Source organism: Anas acuta, chromosome 23, assembly GCF_963932015.1.
Source record: "Anas acuta chromosome 23, bAnaAcu1.1, whole genome shotgun sequence".
NCBI classification, from domain to species: Eukaryota; Metazoa; Chordata; class Aves; order Anseriformes; family Anatidae; genus Anas; species Anas acuta.
Window position 1 is genome coordinate 4,099,849 of NC_089001.1, and position 24,831 is coordinate 4,124,679.

The window sequence follows — 24,831 nt, forward strand, 5'->3', positions numbered from 1 at the left end:
AATTCATGATATAAAGAGTCAGGATTTAGTGGAATAACACTAAGGATGGTATGACCAATGTTTTCCATTACTATCAATTGATTGTCACTATAAGAACATGTCATGTGGTAGACTAAATTAATAAAAATTATCAAAGTGCTTTCTTTTTTTCCAGGTTTGAACTCCATGACACCATCACAAGAGTGGTGCTTGGTTTGCAGGCAGTGTAGTTAGCTGATTGTATCCATTGCTTCACAATCACTAAATTCACTGCCATCAAAACAATGCACAGGATTCCCTGCTACAGCCTCGCTACAGAAAGCTGCGTGCCTTACAACATCTTTATTCCTAGTGCAAAAATATTAATAACGTTTATTTGTTTACAGCTTTATTTCCAGAAATGCTAGCTGTCCAAGAGAAGTGTGTGTTATATGTTGCCAATATCAAGTGAAATCTGAGATTTCCTGAATTGGTGCTAAAATCCTTAGGAGTGTTCCTGGAGCAAGAATACTGTCTGCTGTGTTTAAATTGTTTAGCCACATTAAGACTTTTAGTATACTTAATAGTTTATGCACCAGGAATGGGCTAAGAATTTGTTCTGTTCTGCCATTTAGTTTATCTGTCATGTATAAGGAAAGTAATTCTCATTTAGCTTTCATGCCTTATTTAACAAGCTAGTGAGTTAAGGAGTTTCTAATCAATGATTAAATATTAAACTCCCTGAATGCTATAAATGCTTTTTACTATGATCAGTTTGCTTAATGTCCAACAGTTTTAATAATGGGAAAAATACGGCCTTCATAGTGTTAGAATCTGTTATAATAGGTTTTGTGGGTTTTGTTTGTTTATTTTTTTAACAAAAAAAAACGGTCTTCATAAAAGTTGGAATTGGAAGGGAACTGTCTCTTAGATCAGCCTAGTTACTAGGCAGTGTAGTTAGCTGATTGCCAAAAGTAACAATCACTAACCACACAGCCAGGTAAAAAGGCTTGGAAGATATCTCAGTGGAAATCAGACGCACAGGAATTTTGACTGCAGAAGGCAGGCAGACTGACCTCTTTGAAGAAGCATCTAAGAAGCATTGGCCTAACAGACTGCAGGGCAGTGGAATAAAACAAATGCGATGTTCTGGACTGCCTGTCACACATGGAAGAATGTGTGTTACATTTCATTCACAATTGTTTTGCCTACAGGACACTCAAAAAACATGAGAGCAAATTGGAAGTTTTATTCTTTATAAAATTTGTAGACACCAGCTCCAGTTCTGATTGTGCTCATCTCAGCCTTACACTTGCCTAAGGCCACTGTGGCCAAAATTCACTTCCATTTACTCTTGCTGAATAAATAAAATTCAGCTTTGTGATTTTTAAATGAAAACGAATGTTGTTTTAGTCAGTGGATTGCTCTATGCTAGACACTCTACAAGTGCAGACTGAAAGGACAGTCCCATGGATGGGACTTGTAAATTCACTGGCTTCCAGTTCCATGTTCCCCTTTTACGTAAGAGCTTTAATAACATCAGCCGCAGAAATACAGAAGGAAGTTGTGACTTCACCTGATGTTTGCAAATAAAGTTTTTAAAACAGAAATTAGCCTGGAGTAAGCATCCAGGAAAAAATACTTCAGTGGGACATTTTGAGACCACCAGGTTTGAGGGCAACTGGCTACCTGAAGCTGATGAACTAGAGGGAGGGTGGTGACAGGCATTCCCTTTCCCACAGAAGCCTGTGTCTAGGTGTAAGTGAAAGATGGCCTGAAGACACTTGAAATGGGATGTGCAAAAAGCAGTCAGCCTTCTGGTGTCTCATGCTTAGTGTGACAGGCAGTCTGTCACACAGCTGGACCCAGGCTCCCTGGGCACATCTGTGGTGCTGTGTCCCCCTGAGCTGGCTGCAGTGTCCCCTCCTGCCACCCAAAAAATACCCGTGAAAAGGGAAGGTCCCCAGCAGAGGGGTGACGGGTACCTACCACAGCAGGTGACGGTGACAGGAACATGTCAGCAGCGTGGGCAGCACCAGGGTCCAGCCATCCTCTCTCTTCCTTGGGGCCGCAGGCCAGGAGCGGGCAGGTTAAGCTGATCACGGCCACCTGATGGAGAGGAGACACCAGGCTGCAGCCCCAAGTGGTGCCATGGGCACAGAGCCTGGGCAGTGCCCCACAGCGCCCGATGGGCTCCTCATCTTTGCTGGCTCGAGCCCAGCTGATGTGGAACATGCCCGCATCTTCTGGAACTCAGCCACGCTCCCGCCACCGCTCGAGTCCTCTCTAGGCCCTGCCACCCTTCGACGTGAGGGAAACCTTCCCCTGAGGGGGACCTGCCCCCCCTATGGGGAAACATTGCTCCTTGGTGGGACCCAACCCCATAAGGGACCCAACCCCATGAGGGACCCAGCCCCATGAGGGACCCAGCCTCATGAGGGGGCCCTGCCTGCAGGCCTTTTCCAGCCCCACACACCTACCCTAGGGCCCCATGCTCACCTCAGGGTCCCCAAAACCTTCCTTAGGGCCCCCACCCACCCTGCACCACCACCCACCACCTTTCCAAGTGCCCTTAATGTCCTTTTTCTTTCCAGGGAGAAGTAGTTCTCTCCAGGGCCCGCTGCTCCCTCGCAGTAAGTATGGCTACTGTATGCCCCCAGCTCATGAAACCTTAGTTGCCTAAATTTCTGTGAGGAATTAATTTGGAGGAATGAATAAGTCATGCCAATAAGCTGTGGGTGACAAAAGAGACACAGTCCCTGCTTGACAGATATTTCAGCTGATACCTGCTGTCTGGGGATCCAGACACTTTCTGAACAGCCCCACAGCCTGCTACAGTTCAGCTGCCCTCTGCAAAGGACAGTGGTAGCAGGAGCACTTGGTCATTTGCCTCTCATTTGTCCCAATTAGAAAGTGAGCAAAGCAGTGAGAAAGAGAGAATCTCCGAAGCTCAAGATGTGCAGAAAACTAAAGTAAAAGAAAAATATCTTCAGCAGGTAAGAGCCAGTAACCCCAACTCTTTTCTCATAAATATTCCCGTTCACTCTTTGTATGCCATTTGGAGGAATTCTGCAGTTTTGGAAATGAAGTTATGAACAGTAATAAAAATGGCCTGGACCTGGCCCACAGTTAGCTTTGCATGATGCAGCCCATTTTTTGATGTTCAGCTTAAATTTATTCCCAGTTGGGAATAAGTTTGCTTGGGACAGGGCTGAAAGGAGTAGGCTGCATAGTTAATTTCTTCCTAGTAAGCACATAATGTCTGGTCTGATTTAATATCTAATAGAAGCCAATTGAGAGTTCCCAGATCCAAAAGTGGATAATTTGGGGGTGGGGGGGAAATCTACTGCTGCATGCACTTTCACACAAAAAATCCTGGCATACAGACGTTGAAGCAGGTTAGGTTAATTTCTTAGTCGCCTTAGTTATTAATAGATCTCCATTACTCTGTGCCCAGCAGCAGCTAGTGCCAAGAGTTCATTGAGTGTGAGATGCGGGAAACTTGGTAGTGAGTGGTTATTAAATCAGCTTCTACAGGACTGCTTCTGCCTTGGCCTGTCACTCCGGGACAGGTTTAGGTGATATTTTTATTGGTATAATTCATGCGCTGCTTGACCAAGCCATTACAAGTTTTCTAGAAACTACTCAGCTGCAGAACAAACTAGATGTTAGCAGGTAACATCAAAATTGCGTTTATAGATGACACTGCCTTTCCAAATGAAGGTGCAACTGGGATATTGTAGAGCCTTTCAGGCTGGACTCTTCTGGGCTGCAGACTGCTGCTGAATCCAGTGGGGTTTTACAAAAGCAAACATCAATCTGCCATGGCACCACCCAGTCAGCACTTTAGTTATTGGTTCCTGTAGATATTCAATATTTGTGCTCATAAAATGCACTCTCCATTTACACCAGATTGGTAGGATTCATGTTTAAAAGTTTGCTCAAGCATTAAATTGACTATGAAAAAAAGCAAAATAAGCGACATGGTATTCAGATCTTCAATGTTCATCTCCTCCAAAACAGTGGGGTTGGACTGTATATAGAGCTTGGGGTTTCTCCTACTGCTTTGTTGTAAGATGCAGACAACAGTTGTGCTTGCTTTCAAGGCACTGATGTAGTCTGTAGATAAAAACTTTTCCTGAAGTCACCATTAATCTAAATCATGAATTGATGTTCCACATATATACCATGAGTACAATTCACATAAGTAGTGGAAACTAAAAAAACTAGTAATAAATATAGGATAACATTGTCAGCCTGGCTCTGCAATGATACTATATTTTTTTCATTTTAGCAAAATGTTCCACATTTTTACTGAAAAGCCTCTAGCCTATATTCGGGAAGCAGGCCAGATGAGAGCAATCTGCAAGAGGTGCAGAAAGGCGCTGAGGTCTGCAAGTCTTTCCTGCAACTCAGCAATCCTCCTTTTCTAATTAATAACACCATAATGCATCTCATCCATTATCGTCAATTAGCCTTCTTTCTAAATTCTGGCTAAAGCCAGCAACAGTTCCCTGATTCTTCCGTTCATTTTTTATTTATTTTTTTTAATTCAGTAACAATAGATGATAGCAAGGTTTTGCAGCTTTGGGCATCTGGCAGCTATACGGATGGCTGATTAATTTCAGTAAGTAAATTACTTTCTAGAACTACAGGACATGCTATAAGCCTCAAATATTCTAAGAAAATGAAAATTAATGCACTGAATGAAATAAGAATAATATACACGTTATTATCAGGCATAGGTGTCATTTACTGTTCAAGCCCAGTTTTCAGACTTGATTTGGGCATTCTGTTCCTGCAGCATGGCCCCTAGGTGAGCAAAACCTGGAAACCCTGTTGTGTGGGTCTAGGAAGTGAATTCTGGCTCCACAGTAGAACAGGGTCAGGGTTTTTTAGAAGGAAATGTTTGCTGCATTAACACTCTTATTTTACAAACTGACAGATTTTTTTTTTTTAACAGAAATGCTTATTTTAATTAGCTAATTTCATCTGAAATAGGACTGAAGCACATGGCAAAATAGCTGTTGTCTTTTAGAACATTGGGCTATTCTGCAGTTTAATTCTCACAGGCTTTACAAGGTACTTCATGATTAATAAAGATTTCAAAACTATAAATGCTGTAAATCTGAATAATCAATGTAATCCATTTAAAATAGGAACGCCTAACTTATCTGACTAGATCTGTGTATTATTACTAGATGGTTATCCACTCTGGCCACTCCTTTTGATATTGGTCTTATTTGCCTATCTTTAGCTAGTAAGTGCTAAGGTAATGCTCTACCAGCTCATTTCATCATCAGGTGTTTTGGGTGTGCTCAGCAGGGGCCTGAGGGTACTAATAGCCCTTAAAGGGCACGAGCATCTTCCCTTGGGATCTTCTTCACCCGTGGCAAGAGCTCATGTAAGCTCAGGCCTAGGCTCTCTTTCCTGAGTTAGTGGGTAGGTATGTTTGCAGCTCTTTCTTGGTAGGGTTGTCCAACTCTTTCTTGGAGTGTCTGGTTCATAATGTTTTACCAAGAATTTTTGAAAATGCTGTAATGTACTTTTACTCAGCTTCAATAGGAGTGTCTCACTGTATCCGAAAGGTGTTTACTTCCATAAAGAACAATGTATGGATGTGCTGAAGTGTCTGGAAATCAGAATACTCAGAAAAACTCTCAGTAGGAACTGAAGCATTGTTCCTTAGAAATTCATTCTTTCCTTCAACTGTATAAAGAGAGGATCTTTAACAAGTTCTGGGATGTGTGCTTTTCTTGTAGAGAGGAGAACCTGGACCATCGGTTGAAAGGAATCGTTAAATGTTAAAATTATCACCATTTGATATCACTTCTACACAATATCAGAGACTGGCTTAATCCAAAACTGCATAGTGATGACAAGTTATCTCTGGTTGCACCTTTCAGATAAAAAAGGTTTTGTAATGAGTCATCATGCAGATGGAAGTCCTTGAATTAACCCCATCTTATAACCTCTAGATGCTCATGCTAGTTCTTAGGTTGGTAAGGATTTTCAAGTTTATCATGAAGCACAAGCTTTTAATTCATTTTTCTGAGCTCATTGTAGTAGATGTTTCTTTTCAGGCCAAGAAAAGAGAAGATATACTAGCTTTGCTGAGGAAGCAGAGAGAAGAAAGGATTGAAGTAAGTTTTTCTTCTGATTATGCTCTAGATGCATCTCAAGGTTTGTGCATCCTTTACAAGATGGACAGCGTTGCAAGGACAATGATTCAATGTATGAGGGTTTATGGCGTGTTGCAAGATGTACCATTACAGCAGTCTTGCATAGCAAAAACACCTTGGTTTGAACTGATTAAGCATGAAGAAAAGTTGACTACATTTTACGAACTGCTAAAGCAAGGAGGATCCTGTAAGCTGTGTGATCATGAAGGAGTTAGGCCAGGCAGTAGGAAGCAATAGGTGTGGAAGCTAGAAGTTGTTCAAGGCAGCTGAATCTAGTTATTATGGCTATCCACAATCTGAAAAACCTCAAGTGGCAAGATGTTGATGTTATAAATATCTTACAGTGCTTGGAGATAACTGTTTCCATGCTGCTTTATGTATGGGTATATGTGTGATATAGTCAGCTGCAACATGATGGCCTTTTGCCAAGACAACAAAATAGAAGAGTCTTTGAGACCAGCTTGTGCATGGTCTTGCAAGACAAGCTATCTCAAAGGAACAACTATGAACATCAGAATTTCCACAGAAAATGAGGAGATGCTTTTGGGAGGAGCAGCTGGGAACTGAAGCTGACCTCACTGGTGGAGGCAGGTAGGAAAAAGGAAAAATGCTTGAACAACATGGGACTGAGAAATACAGCAGAAGCAGTAGCTAGTGCTGTCAGAATGGTGGTGAGGAAACGGACTTACAGATGCATAATGACAGGACTTCAGCTATTTAAATTACACCATCTTTAATACAGTTATGTTTAAGTGGCTATTTTTTTAGTTTAACTTGTCAAAAGAATCTTTACAGACTGTTCATTGTAAATGTAATTGCTTAGATTGTTTTTCATTGTTGTCTCAAGCTTTTTTCCACTGAAATGCTAAAACTTGGTTTATAATAGAGCTATAAAATGGGCTGTAGGTTTGGCATGCTCTGCTCCCTAAAAAGCTTTCTTAAACTGAATTTGAGCATTAAAAGGAAGAACTCCAATTAGGGATTTTTTATTATTACTATCAGTAGTGAATGCTAGATTTACTGATTTATAATGTTTTTCTGTGGCATGGACGGATGTTTATCAGGAAAAGAAGATTGAAGAATAAGAGGTCTGTATTATATTAGGCAATCCTTTTTTTCAGTTGTAATTCACAAGATACAAAGCAGAGATAGATGAGGTTTTGCCCCATATAAGGTTAAACATCTGTTCTTTTGAAGAAACTACATATCCTGATTAATACAATTTAATTACACTTGATAGAAGAGAGTAGAACTGACATTTTTAAGCTGATAAGTGTAGTGATTTGAAAAGTAACTTAGAAAACAAGATTTCAAAGGATACTTCCAGAAATGACGTGTTCATTTTGGACATAAAAGCATTCTTTTTTCATTTAAGCTTTTAAACTGGTAAATATTAAATATTTGCTTTTCTCAAAGTTCATTAAAATGCTGACCCAAGTATATCTGCTTTATCCAAATTCCATGCATTAAAGCTAGGCCTGAAACAGAACACGAGACTCTGTTCTTCTTACACAATAACTCATACAAATTCCTTATTCCTGATTACTCAGGTACCATATTAGCACATAAAAACCTCCCATACTATTGCTAGAATAATCTTTCAGTGTTTGTATACAGCCGTCTTCCAGGATAAGCAGTAAGTTTAGAATGAGCTAGTGATAATCACTGAGTGTTTTTCTTTCTAGAAAGAACTGATTTCTCGTCCACATAAACCGAAGATCAAAGCTGATGAAGTAAGGTAATGAAAATACTCAAAAATAAGTTTTCCTCTATCTAAATAGTCAGGATCTATCTGGGGAGAAAAGATGCTCTGTTTTAATTACTCTTATTATTTTGAAAATAAGTTTGTTTTATCCTGTATTAATACCTATTATGAAAAAAATTAGGAAAGGCAAGGCTGAACAGTCGACTACTGCTATTGTTCTGTACTTCTTTACTCTCTATGTGTTCCATTTATTTTTAGATAGGGGTTGAGGAAGGAAGTGGAAGCTCAGACATTTTTTGTAAAGTCATGAAGAGTTCAGTTTTGCTATTCTGGTTCAAATGCAGAAGTCAGGAAAAAGATCAGTTGTCAGTGGCTTCTATATTTTTGAAAGGGTCAGGAAATATCATAAAGCCTGTTTATTTCCAGTGCCTATCTAGTCTGAATGAGAAAAAGCACGAGTGTGACCTTGTCAGTCGCATCACACTGTATGGATGCTTTCTTTGGTTATACTTTGCCCACTTTAATAAACAAGTCTCCTTGTTTATTTCCCTGCTATAGATCCAAAGAAAGATCACCATAATAGCATGTTACATCAGCATGTCATGCTGTGGAAGATGAGTCTGGAAAGGATCTGGAACAGGGAAAGTCAGCCTTAATGCACGAATTGTTTGAGGCCAGTGATGTAGATGTGACAGTTGCTAAACCAGGTGGTGAAAGATTCTTTTAACTTCCAGTAAACATTAGGCGTGAGGTTGCTGACAGTCTGTTTATGTTAGGTCAGACAGTTTCCTTTTTGGCACTTGCCTGTGGCCTCCTGGATGATGTAAATACTGTTATTTTCCAGTGTCAAAAGCTATCTGTTAAAATAAACAGGATCCCTGCAACTGTCAGGTGGGTACTATGCAAGCAGAAACTCAAGTTTAAGGTCATCTGCTGTTAGTGTTAGTCTGGGAGTGAGAAGGATTGGAAAACTGCCCCAGCAGAACTACAACAGCATGTTTTGTCTACTGCCAGTGTTGCAGTTGCTTTCCCTTTATGTTGCCTTCATAAAAGGGATCTCTGTTTCAGATTAAAGGGTGGTTTAACTGGTCTTAACAAGTTGCTTCTCAGTTTCAGAAGGGCAGGGCTAGTGGTTTGCTTTTTCACTACTGGCTAGCTGATTCTTTTCACATTTATCACTAATACTTTCTGCTCTGAATTGTGAGCTGAGGCAGTTACTTTTGCTTTCACTGCCCCATCTATAGTTGGGTCAGTCAGGTGGGACCTGTGAAGTCAGTTTTAAATATGCATTTGGGTCTAGTACAGTGGTAAGTGTTTAAAAAGTATAGCTTTTTTTTTTTTTTTTTTTTTAAGAAGTTGCTCTTTGTTCTTAAAACCATCTCATCTTTGAAAATGCTGACAAGGTACCTCACAGCCCTTGATTTAGCAATTTCTTCCTTTTAATGAATGGCATTTATATAATATAAGTGAGGCCATTTTTCTCGCACTGGCACCAGTTAAAGCAAGGTGGTGTCATTGAACATCCACAACTTAAAGGCTAAGCAATGAATCTGCAGCTTAGATCTTCCTTCCAACTTACCATATGGATATGAAAGCCGAGAAACGACTGTCAGCAATTCATTTTGAAAGCAAATGCCTCAGGAAAACACTGGGCATTAGACAATTAATTCTTAGCAAGACTATTACCTCTGGAGCTAGCTATAAAGGAAAAACAGAAGTATCTGGAACAGGTGAAAAGGCTGAAGGTCAATGTCTGCTGAGGTGAGCAGCTGTGGGAGTAGGCATAAGGGAACGTCCACACAGAAATCTTCCAACCATCATAGGATACGTACTAAAAGGCAAAGCTGTCTTGAACCTGTGCCAAGGACAGCTGTTGGAGCTCTTCACCTAAGCAATACTTGTTTGTACGGGTGTAGGACTGAGGTTCACGTTTTAGATAGAAGCTTATGGCCTGTGAAGAAAGCTACACTGGCTTATTATCCTGTTATATTTTTTTTTTCATTTAAATGTTTTAATGTTTGGAAAATAAGCATCACTATTTACTGAAGCAAAGTCACCCAGAGCACAGGGTATTGATTATTGCTGTATTTAATTAGAATAATTGTGTTTTTGTAATGGTCTGTTAGCACTCATTACTGGGAAATATGATCATACCAATTTTACTAATGTCTTGTAAGAGGTTTATAGCCTGTATTGACCAGGATGATTCCTGTTTCCAGAGGCAACTCAATGAATAGCTGAGAAAATATGATTTCTAGAAGAGCTACATTTGTCAAAATGTTTCACAGAAAATGGACTCTTCCCGTTTGTTTCTTCCTTCAGTAGCTTCTCTTTTGTAATTTCTCGTCCCATTCCTGATTTCAGCGGGCTCGTGATTTGTGCATGTGTTTTCATAGACCTTCACTTTCCAAGTGTTTAAAAATAGAAATACTGATTTCTTCTTTTCTAGTGTTCAGGGGAAATTGCCTAAATCATTCAGTGGTTTGGCTTTTTTGGCTTTGTTTAACTAGCAGCTTGGGGATTTTGTACTGAATTCGTGTTGCTTGAAATGTACAGTTTAATTAATCCTCTCAAGTGGATACAGGTCCGTCAATGGAAAGTTGTATGTACTGATAAAAAGAAAAAAATTTCCATGGAGAAAGGCATTAAGCTAGTATAAGGCACCTCTATACTGACACATATATAACTGCAACCTATTTTGAATAATATTGGAATTGTTTTAAAAAGAAGTCCCAGTAAACTATGTATCTGTAGTGATAAACTCACGTAAATGTAATGTGTGTTGAAAGCCTTTAATCCAACCTGAATATAGAAAGTACTGAGGGCTGCAAAGTGAGGCTGTGATATTCTTAGCCCTGTATTTATAGTCCTCTGCGAGCATGTCTGACAAGTCACATTTGGTATTGTTTTGGTGTAGGTCAGAGAAGGTTTTGCCTGCTGTGGTCCTCCGGCTCAGATTCAGGGTGCTATGCCATTGTAGGTGTTTGGGAACATGTGATCATTCAGGTTCAACTGCACTGATTCCTACAATGAAGGAAGCAGAATTGCTTAGAGTAGGCTGTTCCCGTTGCCTTTGTACATCAACTGTCTATTTCCCCTTGGTCTAGACTCGATTCTTTTCCTGCCTATGAGAAACGAGTAGTATGTATGTGCCTCACCACTTATTTAAGTGTGTGGCAAAACCTCAGCTTCTTGCTAGCTAATTTCCTCGTAGTTCCTCCTTTTTTCCATCAGTGTTTGGGAACTCCTCTCACCCCCAGTACTGTCAAACTTTTGGCTGTCAAGTTCCATCAAAGCTGTGAAATCTTCAGAGCAGTCTGCTCCATGTGAGGTTTGGGTACTGTGTTTTCTTGTGCTTACAATTTTAATAGAACTCCTCAGTTTGACAAGAAAAAATTCAGAATGGGATATGAATCCTGTGCAGTAGTGGACCTGACGGAATGTGGTTTTTCTGTTAGCTTGATTTTTCTTAATAGATTCTCTGTAAGTTTTGGTATTTATATGGGTATTCCTTTGTGTGGATTCTCCGAACTTGTGTTCTGTAAATCTGTTTTCTGCTTGTAGTTAGGCATTTACAAGGCATCCCTCTTTAAAGATACACTTATCCTGTGTCATAATATCACATCCTTATGGGTTAAAGAGCTCTGTACCCTGGCAGCTGTCTTGTACTATTCCTTGTTGTACATTAGCTGCACTTTCCTCATCAACAGATTACTTTCTGACAAGGTTCTGTTATTTCCAGCAGGCAGAAGGTGTTTGAAGCAGACCATCAGGATCAAGAAGCGGTGAAGGCCCTCAAATAGTTCAGCTAAACTCTGATGAAGACAATGAAATGTTTCTCTGCTCCAGAAAAAAAGTAATTGTTATCAGAACTGTGCTGCTCTGGACTTCGATAAATGTGCGTTTCTAATTTGACTACACTTCTAGTTGCTCATACTGAGACATAACATGATGGACAAAGGCTGTGATAGACTTGCAGCAACCTATCCATCATTTTCTTTGTTTTGCTGAAGTTGAAATAAATGCTTAATTGCTTTACTTACTAAACTGTTAGGTCCTAATGTGATGGTAGTGGCTTGGGAAGTGCTGTTTGTCCTCACATTTTTCTGTTGTCTTGGCACTACAGCAGTAAACAATGTATGCGAGTAGCTGTTTGTCAATCTTGTCCAAGGACTTGTCCAAGCTGCTGCCTAAGGTAATTCAAAGGGATGGCATAACAAACATCTAGTAGACTTGTTTTCCATGGACTAGAGTGGTCCTGGGATTTTTGACTTGTGGGCTTTGAAGACTCACGTACTTTACTGGTCAGCATTCAAATGGTACACTTCTATGATCTGAAGGGTTGTTACATTGAATATATTCATTTTCTGTGCTCAATTCTCCAAAATTATAAATGGAGTGCAAGTGTTTTACCTCTGTTGTGAAATTGCTCTTTAAAAGTAGAGGTCAAAAAGGAAGAGGTCAAAAGGAAGAGTCTGTGGCTAGTAACAGTGTTAGGATTATGCAATAAACACAGCAAGCTTTGTTATCAAGTGTCTGTAGTGTTCAAGTGGTTGGAGTTGACGTCTTTTAATAAAAAGATCAACAAGGCTTCTGTCAGCTACTGCACTTTCCTGCTGAAAAGCGCGAGGTCTTTGGTAATCACTTCGGGGTTCTATGGTACTGTGTTCACCAGTTCCGCTCTTGCTGTGGGACAGACTAGAAGAAACTAATGCCATGTGGCAGAATACTTACCATTAATTCAAGAAAAAATGTTTATAATGCTGCCACTACTTGTCATGCATATACATCAATGTTTGTTTGTTTGTTTTCCTTCAGAGCCATTACAGAAATGTTTTCCAATGAATTTAGTATGCATATACGCTAGAAAAAGGGTAGACTTCTAAAATGATGGGCCAGGGGGCTTAAGCTTTGTTATGACAATACCTGCAGCTGTAAAGAGTTTGTTTAGTCTCGAGGAACACTAATTATTTGTGAGTACATTGCTTATTTTCTGTGAAACAAGAAAAAAGCTCTCTAAACAGGATGTCCTTTGTGCTAAGCATTCTTCAAAGACCTCGTGCACTGGCAGAGCTTTAAGATGATGAAGCTTTGGCTGGTAAAGGCATGAATTCAGTCTTAAACCCAGGCTACTGCCAGTTGAACTGTTCAGTTCTTCCCTGTAAATCGGGGAAGAATTGCTCCTATTTGTAAAGTTGCTAAAGTGCTTAAGTATTTACTAAACTACGCTTGTGATCACCAAGGATTTTGGAATTGCAAAAAGTATGCCCTGGATAACCATTGCTCTGTGTTTCAGAGGCATGACAGACTGCAAAGCCATGGCCTCAGTTCATATCCAGGAACTTTCCGAGTCCTGGTGACCTGGAAGGGAATGTCTGCATGGCTTTTTGAAGGACCTTTTTCTGTTTAAGGTACTCATTTCAGAAATCGTTTCTCCAACTGTATTGTGAAGAGTTGGTATAGGTTTGAATTGTTATAAAACGATTAAATTCTTAAATTATTGACATCAGTATCTGAGTGGAATCTGTAGCCCTTGAAGCTCCTGTTTGGTGTCTCCTTGCTGCTCTCCCCCTTCCCGCAGCCTGCAGAAGGCTCCGAGCACAACTTCAGCTGGAGACAGCCAGGGATGCCGGAAAGAGGCGCGCACCGGTTTCCTCGCCAGCAGGAACCAGGCGGGGGAAATGCCGGCTCAGCAGTTATTCACCGCTGCTGGAAGCCAACTTCTCTCCCGTTTTCGGTCTTCAGACGGTTTCTGAAAAAGCAGCCGGCGGAGGGGCTGCAGGGGGAGCTCCTGCCCCTTCTCCACTGCGGGTGGCGGTGCCAGCGCCGCGCACACCTTGCCGGGGGCCGGGCGGCTGCAAGGGGTGAACTGCGAGCCGAGGAGGAGAAGGAGAAGAAGGCTCCTCCCCATCCCACCCCTGCTCCAGCCGCGGCCGGGCGCTGCGGGGAGCCGGGGCGATGCTGGCGGCTGCGGCGCTGGGCTTGGCGGCGCTGGGCTGGGCGACGGGGACCCGGCTGCCCGGCGGTAAGGCAGGGGGTGACAAGGGGCAAGGGGTGACAAGGGGCAGGGGGTAACAAGGGGTAGGGAGCGGGTGGGTGCTCCCCGGCACGGAGCTCTCCCCCCCCGAGCCGTCTGTCCTGCCCGGGGAGGGCTCCGCACCCCGGGGGTTTCCTTGCGCTGCGCCCAGGCTGCGCTGGGATGTGGGACTGCTCCTCTGCCAAGTCGGCTCATTTCTCAGCACTCATGTCTTTAGCTCGGTCGCCTCTCGTGGGATGGCAGCTCGGGGTGACCAGCAGGATTTGGGGCTGTGTCCCCCCCAGGGCGGTGTCAGCTGCCTGCAGAGCATGGGATTGAGATGCTGGGGGATGCCCAAAGCCTGGCCGCTGTCAGCACGGAGATGCTCCCTTAGTCCCATGTAAAGCAACTCACACCTAGAAATATTCTTTTAAAATTCTGCCCTGTCCTTGGCTGCAGCAAGACTTCTGGGGCAGTGAGCTCTGGGGCTGGTGATGTATTTTTCTTTCCACAAGCTCTTGCTTTTGATGTAACTGAGCCTTTCCTAGTCCTGGAGTCAGCAGGCATGGAGGCAGGTCCCGTGTTAGCAACGAGGAGGTAAGGGGAAAATGTGAGGGACCCTTTGAGCACTGGTTAGGGCTGCGTATCCTAATCTGTGTTTGGAAAGTTAACTAGCAATGAAGTCTGGACAGTGATCAACTGCATGAATTTTTTCCTTATTTGAAAGCAATGGCGAGTTTGGCTAATAAAACACAGATGTTCTGCCAGTTAATGGAAAAAAAAAAGTGTTTGTGTATCAGAAAAGAGCCCAACTGTAGTTTGTAACACCATTTCTGGAGGCTTGCTGCAGATTTATAGTAAAAACGTGCCATCTCCGCTTTTCTCCTGGCTTTCACAATAGCAGTGGATGCGTCCCTCAGAAGAGGTAAGGGTTCTTGCCTTTTTCACCAAGCATGCATGAGTGTTAAATGATCAAGAGAAACACAGGTTCTGCCTAAAGATATACTTTTAAATGCTGTTTTTGCAGTACAGCCAGTTTTAATTTCTGTATAAGATGTTAGCAGACTCTGTGAGTACTTAACTGTTTTAAAGCTCCACTTTGAAAGGTGTTGGAAGTTCCAGTCTCAGAGTAGCTATGGTAGGACGTGGAAGAGTAAAGAAAAGCCAGCATAAATCCTGTAGATGGGTTTATAATGACCTGTCTGCATGTTCTTGAGTACATGATAAATGTCGCTTTTCTCTTGTAATCCCTAAACAGTTTTCTTCTGTAAAAGCGTGGAGGTTAGCAGATTGTGTCTGTGGTGTGTTTGAAAATAAATATTTACTAAGCAAAACAAAACTGTTTGTTTCCGTAGCCTAAATATTGGGACTCTTGTGTTGAGAAACAGAAGTGTATAATTTTTAGATTATGTATCTTCTCGCTTTGATCTTTATTTTCCGTATAATCAACATAAGACATGCTGCTTCATGCATGAGTGTCCTTGCTGTATGACAGTACGAAACAGGCACTGGGCAGTCAGTAACATTGCAAAGCAGGGTGCTGCCTACAAATCGGACTGCCTGAATGCACCTTGCTACACTGCAGTACGCTCCATGGAACTATTAGACCCCATAAGCTAAATGATTGTTAGGTCTGCATGTAGAAGGGGGTCTCTAATCTTAATGATTTGAAGCCACTTTTTGGAAGGGTAGAGAGGGAGATGCATTCTTGAACTCTTGTAAAGGAAGTCTCTTTAAAAGGCTGAATAGGTCACCTTGTTCTCTGGCACAATGTTACTTCTTTGTAAGGAAATCCTGGAGTCTTCAAACTGCAGAAAAGTCATAGGGAAATTGAGGTGTGCAGGACATGAGCACTGCTGTGCAGCATTACCGAAACTGCTACATCCAGAAAGAAAAGTTTGAAGATACCATTAGTCATTCAAATTATACAAGAGGCTTTTTACCTCTGTTGTATTCTCCATGTGAATAGTCACAAAGTGCAAAGCTCAACCAAATAAAAGCAGTAGTGTCCACTTTCGGTATTAGTCGGTATGATTTCTGTAACGGGTTTCTTTCCATTTCTGCAGGACAGACAGTTTGCCGGGGTGGAACGCAGCGGCCGTGCTACAAAACAGTTTATTTTCATGATGCTTCACGCAGGGTCACCTATGAAGAAGCGCACTTTTACTGCAGAGCTGACGGTGGACACTTAGTCAGTATTGAAACAGAAGCGGAGCAAGGATTGATTCAAAAATTTATTGAGAGTCTCATGGCTTCTGATGGAGATTTTTGGATAGGGCTTAGAAGGAAAAAGGCAGAGGTAGACAACAGCACAGACTGTCAGAACCTCTATTCCTGGTCTGATGGCAGCTCATCCAAGTTCCGGTAGGTACCGGGGAGTGCGACTGACTGGGCAGCATCTTGGTCAGGGATTGTCACTTGCCTTTAGCAATCAAGAAGGGTTCTTTGAAAAGAATCAAGTGATTTTGTCCCAGCTGTCATGTATGTTCCTCCTGTAGTCACTGAAGAGTGGTCGTATCTCCAGAGAGCAGTTCATCCTATCCAGATGATTCAATAATTAATCCAAGTTTGCTGGAGCTGTCCTCACTGCTTGCACACTTCGTCATTGAACCCCAATTTGTTTAGCCTCAAGTTATGATTTAATTTCAAGCATAAGTCACCGTTTTCTAGAAAAAGATACTCTTAAATCCATGCATGTAAGGTCTGCCTTGGTGGTATCAAAATATACGAGAATCTGCTCTAAATATTGATGGGTTGAGGAAAGCCTTGGCAATAAGGTGCCAGCTCCACAGTGAACTTCAGGCTCCAGAATTTTGCCTGGTAGATGTTTACTATCAAACCCGTAATTAGTCTTGGAAAAACAAACTAACGTACCTATGCAACGTTCACTAATCATTGTGAACTTCATGCTGCATTTAGTCATTGAACCATGGATTTAATGAAATAACCCAAATGTTATTAAATATTTTATAGCAACTTGTCACCTAACTGCTATGGGAACCCATAAGAGATGTTAGTTGCGGTGGACAGAACAGAATAAAACTGAATAACTGAGCCAAAGAGAAGATGAGTTTTCTTGAGAGGGGGAAGTGGGGTGGTGGTAGGGTTGTGTTGGGAGGAAAGGGAGTACAGGGATATGATTGAAACGTGATTTTCCCTCATGTTGAATACCTTGGCATATCTGGAAGTATTTCTACGGTATAAGATCAGCTTCCAAGAAGTGCTTGGCATGCAGAATATTGCTTGTTCCAAAATTAGTGGGTATTGAACATTTTTCAAAATCAGGATATATAACCTTAGAAGTGCTTCTTAGAGATGCGTAAAATGCCTTTTCAGTAATGATTATATTATAGAGTGTTAGATAGTGAAGCCTACTTCCTACATCCCGTGTGGAAAGGCCTTCCAAGTTTTCCAGTGGTGAAGTTTCTTACAGCCTGTCTTTAAAAAAATCTTCATTTTATGTTAGCAGTTTCCTAGTTTTAGGTAAGATTCTGTCTTACCTATTTCATTTTCTTATTAACTGCATGTCAGTTTTGTAGGCATTGGGCACTGAGGCCAGAAAGTAAAATTATTTTGACAGTGTGCACTGAAAGTCAAAGTTCTGAGTTTTCCTCAGCCTCGCAGGGCTTCTGCAGTATCATGGAAAGAGACTTCAGGTCTTACTTGATATGTTTGTTGTGTTTTCTTAGGAACTGGTATGTAGATGAGCCATCCTGTGGGAGTGAAATCTGTGTTGTGATGTACCATCAGCCATCTGCCCCACCAGGTGTTGGAGGTCCTTACATGTTTCAATGGAATGACGACAGATGCAACATGAAAAATAACTTCATTTGCAAATATTCTCTTGGTAATGAGTCATTCTGTTTTAAAAAACAACCTGCTCCCAGTTCCCAAGAGGAGGTATGAGGAGATTATGGTATTGATGTAAAAACAATCTCAGTATCTAATATCTGTAGGTACTTGCCTTGCGACTTATGAATTCTGAGATTTTTAAAAAATATTTGAGATTTCAAATGGAGCCTGAGAGGGAGAGAACATAAAAAGGGTGCTTGCTTGGACAATATTCTGTACACTTGGTGTCCCTACTCAAACTTACAAGAAACTTATCTTTTTTTTTTTTTTTTTCTTCTAGAGAAGCCAACAACTGCTCCAATTGAGAACTCTCCAAGAGGTCAGTTACAGATACTTGCTTAGGGCTTTTTTTAACACTGTACTAATTTTGAGTAGAAATCCTTTGTTAATGTTCATTGTCAAGGACCCTCACAGACTGCATGCCCCATGAGCAAGAGGCATCCTTGTGGTTTGCATGTCCCTCAATCTATTCTGTAACCCAGCCTGCAGAGTCGTGGTCCTGCTGTTGCTGCAGTACCTGGGGCTACTGGACACGCTGCAGAAAGCTCAGCAGAAGGGCACCAGTAGACCTTACACTTGGCAGCTGGCAGTCTCTCCCATCCTCTTTCACCCTCATCTTTTATGTTTCTTAAGCGCTTGCTTGCAAATAACACCTGCAATATTAACTAAGACGCTTCTTTCCAGATGTCACAACAGAGCCTTTCAATGCGCTATTCCCAGAAGAACGCCATAAGCAAGATGCTAATGTAACAGTTAAAGAAGCCAAAGGTACGCTGCTCATTCAACACCTGGCATGGTCTCTCTCTATCTCTGCAGGCCCATATCTCACGTGTGGCTGCAAACACTCAGCACTTCAGTTTGAAGTGTTTGACCTTAAATGTAGAAGCCTGAATTTAGGCAACTGCATCTCAAGGGGGAAGGGGACACCTTCCTGCAACTCTCTTCCAGTACAAACCTTCAATGATTGCTTTCACTACCAAAATGCTCCCAGTCTACAGCAAAGTACCTAAGGTCTGAAAAAGATACTTTAAATTTATTGAATCACTCTTGAAGGTCAGAATTGTTAATATTTTGTTAGTAAGCTTATTATTAACTATTAAAAACTTCCTATTCGTTCTTGCCATGCTGACTTTCCCCTACAAATTCACAGATCATAACACTCCAGTCTCTGGAAACTTCTGCCTTGTAAGTTTTCAGAAGCCAGCATATCCCTAACTCGCACTGCTGTTGCCTTGTCACAGTGAGACAGAATACGGGTTAGTTTCTCATCATGTGGGTTTGAGTTTATTTTTATTTTAACCTGTGTTACGAGATGATCAGTCTATTGGAGTTGCTGGCTTTGCAAGGGTGTAGAAAATACTAGATTATGAACAAGACTAGAAATCCATTGAGGTGTGATGGTGCTGCCTTGTGTAACTTAATTTTTCTATGTAGTTCTGTGTGTGTGAAATGCAACTAGAAGTGAATAAAAGCTGGAATCTCATTTTTACCCCAGAACCTGTTCAGAGTCTTGCCTACATCCTCATTCCCAGCATTCCTGTGCTGCTTCTCCTGATGGTCATTACAGCCATCTTCTGTTTTTGGATTTTTGCAAAGAGGCAAGTGACATTGTTCTGTAATAAGTGAACCTGTGATATCTTGTCCTGGCAATAATTTTACAGCTAGCTACAGACTTCTGTCAGATGCTCTGGAGCTGACTGCTTTCAGTCGGGGGGAAAAAAAAAAAAGTAGCATGGACTCTCCAGGCCAAGTTACTTATGAATAACATTTTAAATTAAAAAAAAAAAAGTGTTATTTTATTCTATTCACAGATAGACAGTAGTTAGGGAAAAATGTAAATGCTAACCATTCAAAATCACTTTGTTTTAAGCTTCTTTAATAAAGAAGAGATCTGAAATATCAGAAGATCCCATTCAAAAGTGAAAACCTAATAGAAATAGGAGGATGTGTGTAGTTGGAGCAAATAATATCGATCAATTTCTTCTTGCTTTCCCTGGGTGCATAGTCCCTTTGGTGGGGATGGTGGTTGTAGTGTTGGGGGTGTCAGCCTTGAGCTCTGTGTGCCACACACCTGGAACTCTAAGTAGTAACGAATGTCATCCTGAGTCCAGGCTCGGAATGTCAGCTTTCCTGAAGGGTCATCTTTAGATTATTTTAAGAGAGGTGTGGTATAGTTTTGTTTGCCTCTGTAAAAGAACATGTTAGACTTGTCTTCTTTCCTCTATCCCTCAGGAGAAGGGAACAAATGGAAGCAAGCCCCAAGGAGGAAGATGCCTGGCTCTCTAACCACAGGAGGAACAGTCCAAATCTGGAGATTTACAAAGTAATCAAGAAGCAATCCGAAGCAGATCTGGCTGGAACCAGGCCTGATATTAAGAACTCTTCCTTCCGCACACAAGAAGAGAAGGTGCTCGACAGCCTCTCCAGGGATTATGATGATGTGGCAATGAACACGTCGAGCGGCTTTGTGACGTTGGCTAGTACTGAAAGTGGCTTTGTGACCAATGACATCTATGAACTGTGTGGAGATCGTGTGGGGAGGAGCAAGGAATCAGCCTGGGTGGAGAATGAGATTTATGGATATTAAGGAAATGGACAAAAAAAGCCTGAGATGTGGATGACAAAGTGAATGTCAACACAAGTTAACCTGCCTTCCCCATGCACTTGTTTGAAAGATAGCATATGGGAGGTACACAGGTTTTGCACCATCCCTGTATTCTTCTTTTTCTCTGAAAGAATATGGGTTTTAAAGATCCAAACTGGAAAGTATTTATGTATCTTGCTCTGCATCAAACCCCCATTTTGCCCCAGCAGTAGCTCCAGTCCTGATACTTCTTGCACTCCAAAGAAGAAAGTATTAATGTCCTTGAAATTAAAGAACAATACAAAATACCTATTTATTTAAACTGACCCGCACATCTTCAGAGGCACTGAAAGTCAAAAGTCAATCACTGGGCACACCTTGCTTTTTTCCTAGGTGTCCTAAAGGGAGCTGCTGTGGTTGCAGGGTGGTCATTCTTCCTATGCCAGCCTGTCCCAGCTGCGTGGCTTCTATATGACCCTGGCAGGCACTTCACTAGGGGAGCACTGTGGTTTCTACTGCTTTTCCTCCTAGTTCTTACTGCCAAGGTAGCGTGTATGAGTCGTAGCACAGAACTGTGTTACTTGCACCTTTAAGTTGATTTTGAAAGAATCTCAGTAAGTGCAAGGCTAAGTTGTCCCCTCACTTAATCTTTCTGCAAAAAGGAATTGCCAAGCAAGCAACAGGGGACTTCATGCTCTTCCTTGAGCTTTGGAGTGGAGTACTCCAAAGCTTTCTGGTCTTGGAAATTGTTATTGGAAACTACTGCAGTCGACTTAGCTGTCTAGAGATGTGCTAATTTGACCTAAGTGACAAATAGCAGTTCCTTTCTTGTAAAAGGAATAGTCAGTTGGAGGGTTTTTTGCTGCCTTGGGCCTGAGACCTATACTGAATTCCCCAAAGACTGACATCCTGGTGTTAGTCTCCATACAAATAGTTTTTTCAAGAGGTAGGTGAACATGAAACTGGATTAAAAGTAGTATTTTTGATAGGCAAACTACAGTATTGTGCTAATCAGTTATCATAAACTCTTGTCTATTTACAGGGGCTTAATGTATTCCAGTATGTAGATTAAAAAATCAAGGGGAGGTACTAAGGAGATTGTTCATGAAATTCCCACATGAAGTGGGAGAAGAAATGGTATTTTAACATAGTTTTCAAGGCATTGTTTTGAAGCCATGTTAGGTATCTACATGTATTTTCCACACATTTGAAGGAGTAGAAATGAATGATAAGGTATAGCTGTCATAACTAAATATAAACTCAGGTGCAATGAGAATTTTCCTGAAAAAAAGTTCAAAGGTTTCCAAATCAAAGATTTATTTTCAGTGCATTAGGAGGAGGACATAGCAGCATCACCCATACAGGCTTTTAATTTGTGATGCCACGTAGTAAAGAGCATCACAGTATATGTTTGAGAAGAAAGACTGTGAATGCGGGCTCGGGAGCAGTGCTGACAACCTGGGGTCATAATTAACTTGTTTTTGCTTAGGTCTTTCTGACGTGTTTTGTTCACAAGACATGGTCAGATCAATGTTTGTGTCTCAGAAGTAAGGCCGTATTACAACAATCTCTACAGGAACTTGCAGCGAACTCCTGCGGCAAAGTCGTTTGTCAGTGCAGTGAAGTAGCAGAGGAGTTTGGATAAAAACATAAATTCAACTCAATGTATTGAGCTGAATATATTCAAGGCAAAATCCCATGTGCTGCTGGATATGGCCTTGCTTTAGCTGAATGCAACTGTAAAAGTTAGCTTGTGGGAAGCTGGAAGTATGTGTAAATTTCAAGGGAATGGGAAGGGAATTGAGATGTATCAAATAAGCACACTAGTTGCATAAAGAACTATTTTCTGTAAGATGTTTGATGTTGGTATGAAGCTTGCAAAACTGAAAATACACTAAGACCCCCACTGAAACAAAAAGGCACGGTCCGTTCCTCTGCTCCCCAGTTGCTCCAGGCTATAGACAGACAACACCGTGTTGTTTTGCTCTTCTGCTTTTTAAAGAGGTTTGTCCTTACCTGAACACACCAGTGCTAAATGAATGTGTGGGATTTGGAGCACAAGTTCTGCAGACTTTGAGGCCAAGTCAGTGGCCATGCTATACTGATAGCAGTATGGCCTCTGGATTATTATTTTTTTTAAGTACAAAACTAGCCTGAGTTTCTTATGTGAATTGAGTCCAGCTGTTAATACTGAAGTCAGGAATATGCTCGGAGGCTTGCATTCAGAGCTGCACAGATTTTTGCTGGAAATCTTTGCATGCTCATAGCTGTGTGTGTAGAAAGCTTTGTGAGGTTAGGCCATTAACATTTCTGTTCTGTCTGTTCTGATGTCTCAGCTGTTTCATACATCTTTAATATATTCTGAAGGCAAATATGTTCAGCTTTGAGTAAAGCAGCTCATTTTGCTTTGTCTGCGCTTATTCTGTTTTCAATTACTCCAGCAATGGAGATGTTTCTTAACTGGTGTTTTCATTTGAGCGTATCCCATTGGACTGAGAGAGAAGTGGGAGTGTCACACAACCATGTCAAACACTGGGAAACTGGACATCTGCATTGAAGAAAAAGCAGTTAGGACGTTCTGATGTATTTGGGGCCACTTGGATTCAGTTCTATACTGTCTCTGATCTTAGCCACCCAGTGCCTCGGTTCCATGCGGAAAATGAAAATAACAGCATTTCACAGGCTTTCAGGAATGCTTGGAATTGGAAAATGAGCGACTCCAAACTGATTTTGAGACTACAGTAATAAGGCCTTATAATTGCCAGAATTTTAATTTTTCTTGTCCAGCAGATCTGTGGAGCAATTTTGAAGCGTGTCTGCACTAAGTCGTTAGGTATTAAAAACTTTGGATTAAAGACATGGTTTGATTGAACAGTTCTGGTACCTGACCCTGCATATGGCAATTCATGTTTTTATTCTGTTGGATCATGTTCAACCTTTTCATAAGCTAAATAAAAATAGTAAATTCCCATTTACCTAACCAGACTAAAAAAAAATAAAAACAATCTGCTATTCAGTATTGGTTGCAATTATCAGCTTTTCAACAAAACTTTTGTCTATAGATCTCAAGAATACAACTTCTGAACACAGTATTTACTGCAGTAGGAACTACTAGTCACTGAAGTTTATCCTTAGTGTTATGATTTTAGGGAAATTTTCAAGCTTTATAGCCCTGTTAAATCTTTAGTTCAGTTACCGAGTTGGGTCTTAAGCAGTTGTGAAAATTGTTGTGTAATTCTTGGTCATTTCTCAGCCAAACACTCGTATTTAAGAGCCTGAAATAGCGTGGCAAGGAAAGATTTCCATTAATCTTTTTTTTTTTTTCCTGGTTGAATGTTTTAATTAAGACTATTTCCCTTGTCTGGGATACCTTGTGTACACAGTGACGGACAGTAGATCTGATGTGGTGAGGTGCCAGGCTTCTACTGGGTGAGTTCCATCTGAGGGCATAAAGAATATAATGCAGAGCTAAAAGAAAGGATCAGATGGAGGCAGTCTTGATGCTATGAAATGGTTACCGAGGCCAAAAATATTCAGAACATATAGATCATAGAATATTGTAGCTGCTTTGTCTTGCTTTACATCAAGAACTTTGAAGGGCTTTCTGAACTCCAGGTTTTGGATCAGTCTTTTGTGTTCTTTCATTAGAGACCAGGTAATGGAAGGAGAATGACCAAGCAAATAAGGCATGCCAAGCAGGAACACAAATATTATCCACCTATTGCTCTGCAGGTGAATATTCCCAACTTTGATAGTGTGGTTTTGCTTACAAACAGTGAAGCATCTGAAATGATTTTAGCTCTTGACAGAGTTTGCTCAAAGTTTGTTCCTCATTGCATGGAAATAAATAGGAAAATGAAGCAAAACCGATTTGCACAGGCCACCAGGAAGCAAAGATGTGCCAAAAGCTTTGGCAGAAAGTGTTTTGCGGGACTGAAACAACAGCAGAACTGAGTGCAGGACGTGGCTGTGAGCATGCTCTGCCAATACAAATACTCAGGAAGACATTTTTGGGACTGTGTGCTATTGCTGTGTATTGCAAGCGTGGAAATACTTCGGTCATTTGCCACAACTGCTTCTCCCACTTCCTGAATGTTATAGGCAAGGGTTTTGTGCACAACACTTTTCCTGCATACCTGCAGCATAATGGTGTGTGTGCCAATCTGAAGCTGCTCCTTCAGCAGGCAGTGGTACAGCATCAAGCCTTGAAACAAAGAAGTAATTCTTCAAAAAAAAAAAAAAAAAAGTCTTCTGCATGTTTTGAAAATGATATCCAGTTAACCATGTCTCCTGGGCAGCAAAATCCTGGTGGAGGGGAGTTGCCGGGTGCTACCAATCTTCAGATTTTCTAAAGCAGTGATCAGTGTTTTTTATTAAGCAATTGAGTGTGTATCCACTTCTAGTCCAGCAGCCTCGGTGTTTTGTCTCTCCCCACCCCTCCCCCCTTTTGGCAGGCTCTAAGCATCTTTTAGGCATTGAAAAACAGGAAATGAGAGAAAAAACCTCAAGCCAGATGTTGGAGCTTAGGTGTGTA

General features: G+C 41.3%; 2 protein-coding genes across 4 annotated transcripts; both read left to right on the forward strand.

The window, feature by feature from the left end:
* The first annotated feature begins 2,094 nt into the window (after positions 1–2,094).
* HOATZ (HOATZ cilia and flagella associated protein) lies at positions 2,095–13,349 on the forward strand. The gene is made up of 5 exons (XM_068659052.1): positions 2,095–2,326; positions 2,869–2,954; positions 6,042–6,101; positions 7,826–7,878; positions 11,588–13,349. Exons 1-5 carry the CDS (start codon positions 2,110–2,112, stop codon positions 11,646–11,648), a joined length of 477 nt encoding a protein of 158 aa, XP_068515153.1. The 5' UTR covers positions 2,095–2,109; the 3' UTR covers positions 11,649–13,349.
* Positions 13,350–13,473: 124 nt separating this feature from the next.
* LAYN (layilin) lies at positions 13,474–23,272 on the forward strand. Of its 3 annotated transcripts, XM_068658994.1 has the most exons (8): positions 13,484–13,870; positions 14,763–14,786; positions 15,928–16,225; positions 17,551–17,708; positions 17,994–18,032; positions 18,398–18,481; positions 19,209–19,311; positions 19,946–23,272. In XM_068658994.1, the coding sequence occupies exons 1-8, from the start codon at positions 13,804–13,806 to the stop codon at positions 20,298–20,300; spliced, it is 1,128 nt and encodes a 375-aa protein (XP_068515095.1). In that variant the 5' UTR covers positions 13,484–13,803; the 3' UTR covers positions 20,301–23,272. The 3 variants fall into 3 exon arrangements, with proteins under 3 accessions (XP_068515097.1, XP_068515095.1, XP_068515096.1); XM_068658996.1 differs by lacking the exon at positions 18,398–18,481 and having other exon boundaries at positions 13,474–13,870; XM_068658995.1 differs by lacking the exon at positions 14,763–14,786 and having other exon boundaries at positions 13,503–13,870.
* Positions 23,273–24,831: the final 1,559 nt, after the last annotated feature.

Bases quoted from the DNA above. Each gene is read 5' to 3' on its own strand.
- HOATZ (XM_068659052.1), top strand. From the start codon at position 2,110: ATGGGCACAGAGCCTGGGCAGTGCCCCACAGCGCCCGATGGGCTCCTC. The intron at 6,102-7,825 runs GTAAGTTTTTCT...TTTTCTTTCTAG, and splicing joins AGAGAGAAGAAAGGATTGAA to AAAGAACTGATTTCTCGTCC. The intron at 7,879-11,587 runs GTAATGAAAATA...TGTTATTTCCAG, and splicing joins ATCAAAGCTGATGAAGTAAG to CAGGCAGAAGGTGTTTGAAG.
- LAYN (XM_068658994.1), top strand. From the start codon at position 13,804: ATGCTGGCGGCTGCGGCGCTGGGCTTGGCGGCGCTGGGCTGGGCGACG. The intron at 13,871-14,762 runs GTAAGGCAGGGG...CTTTCACAATAG, and splicing joins GGGGACCCGGCTGCCCGGCG to CAGTGGATGCGTCCCTCAGA. The intron at 16,226-17,550 runs GTAGGTACCGGG...GTGTTTTCTTAG, and splicing joins GGCAGCTCATCCAAGTTCCG to GAACTGGTATGTAGATGAGC.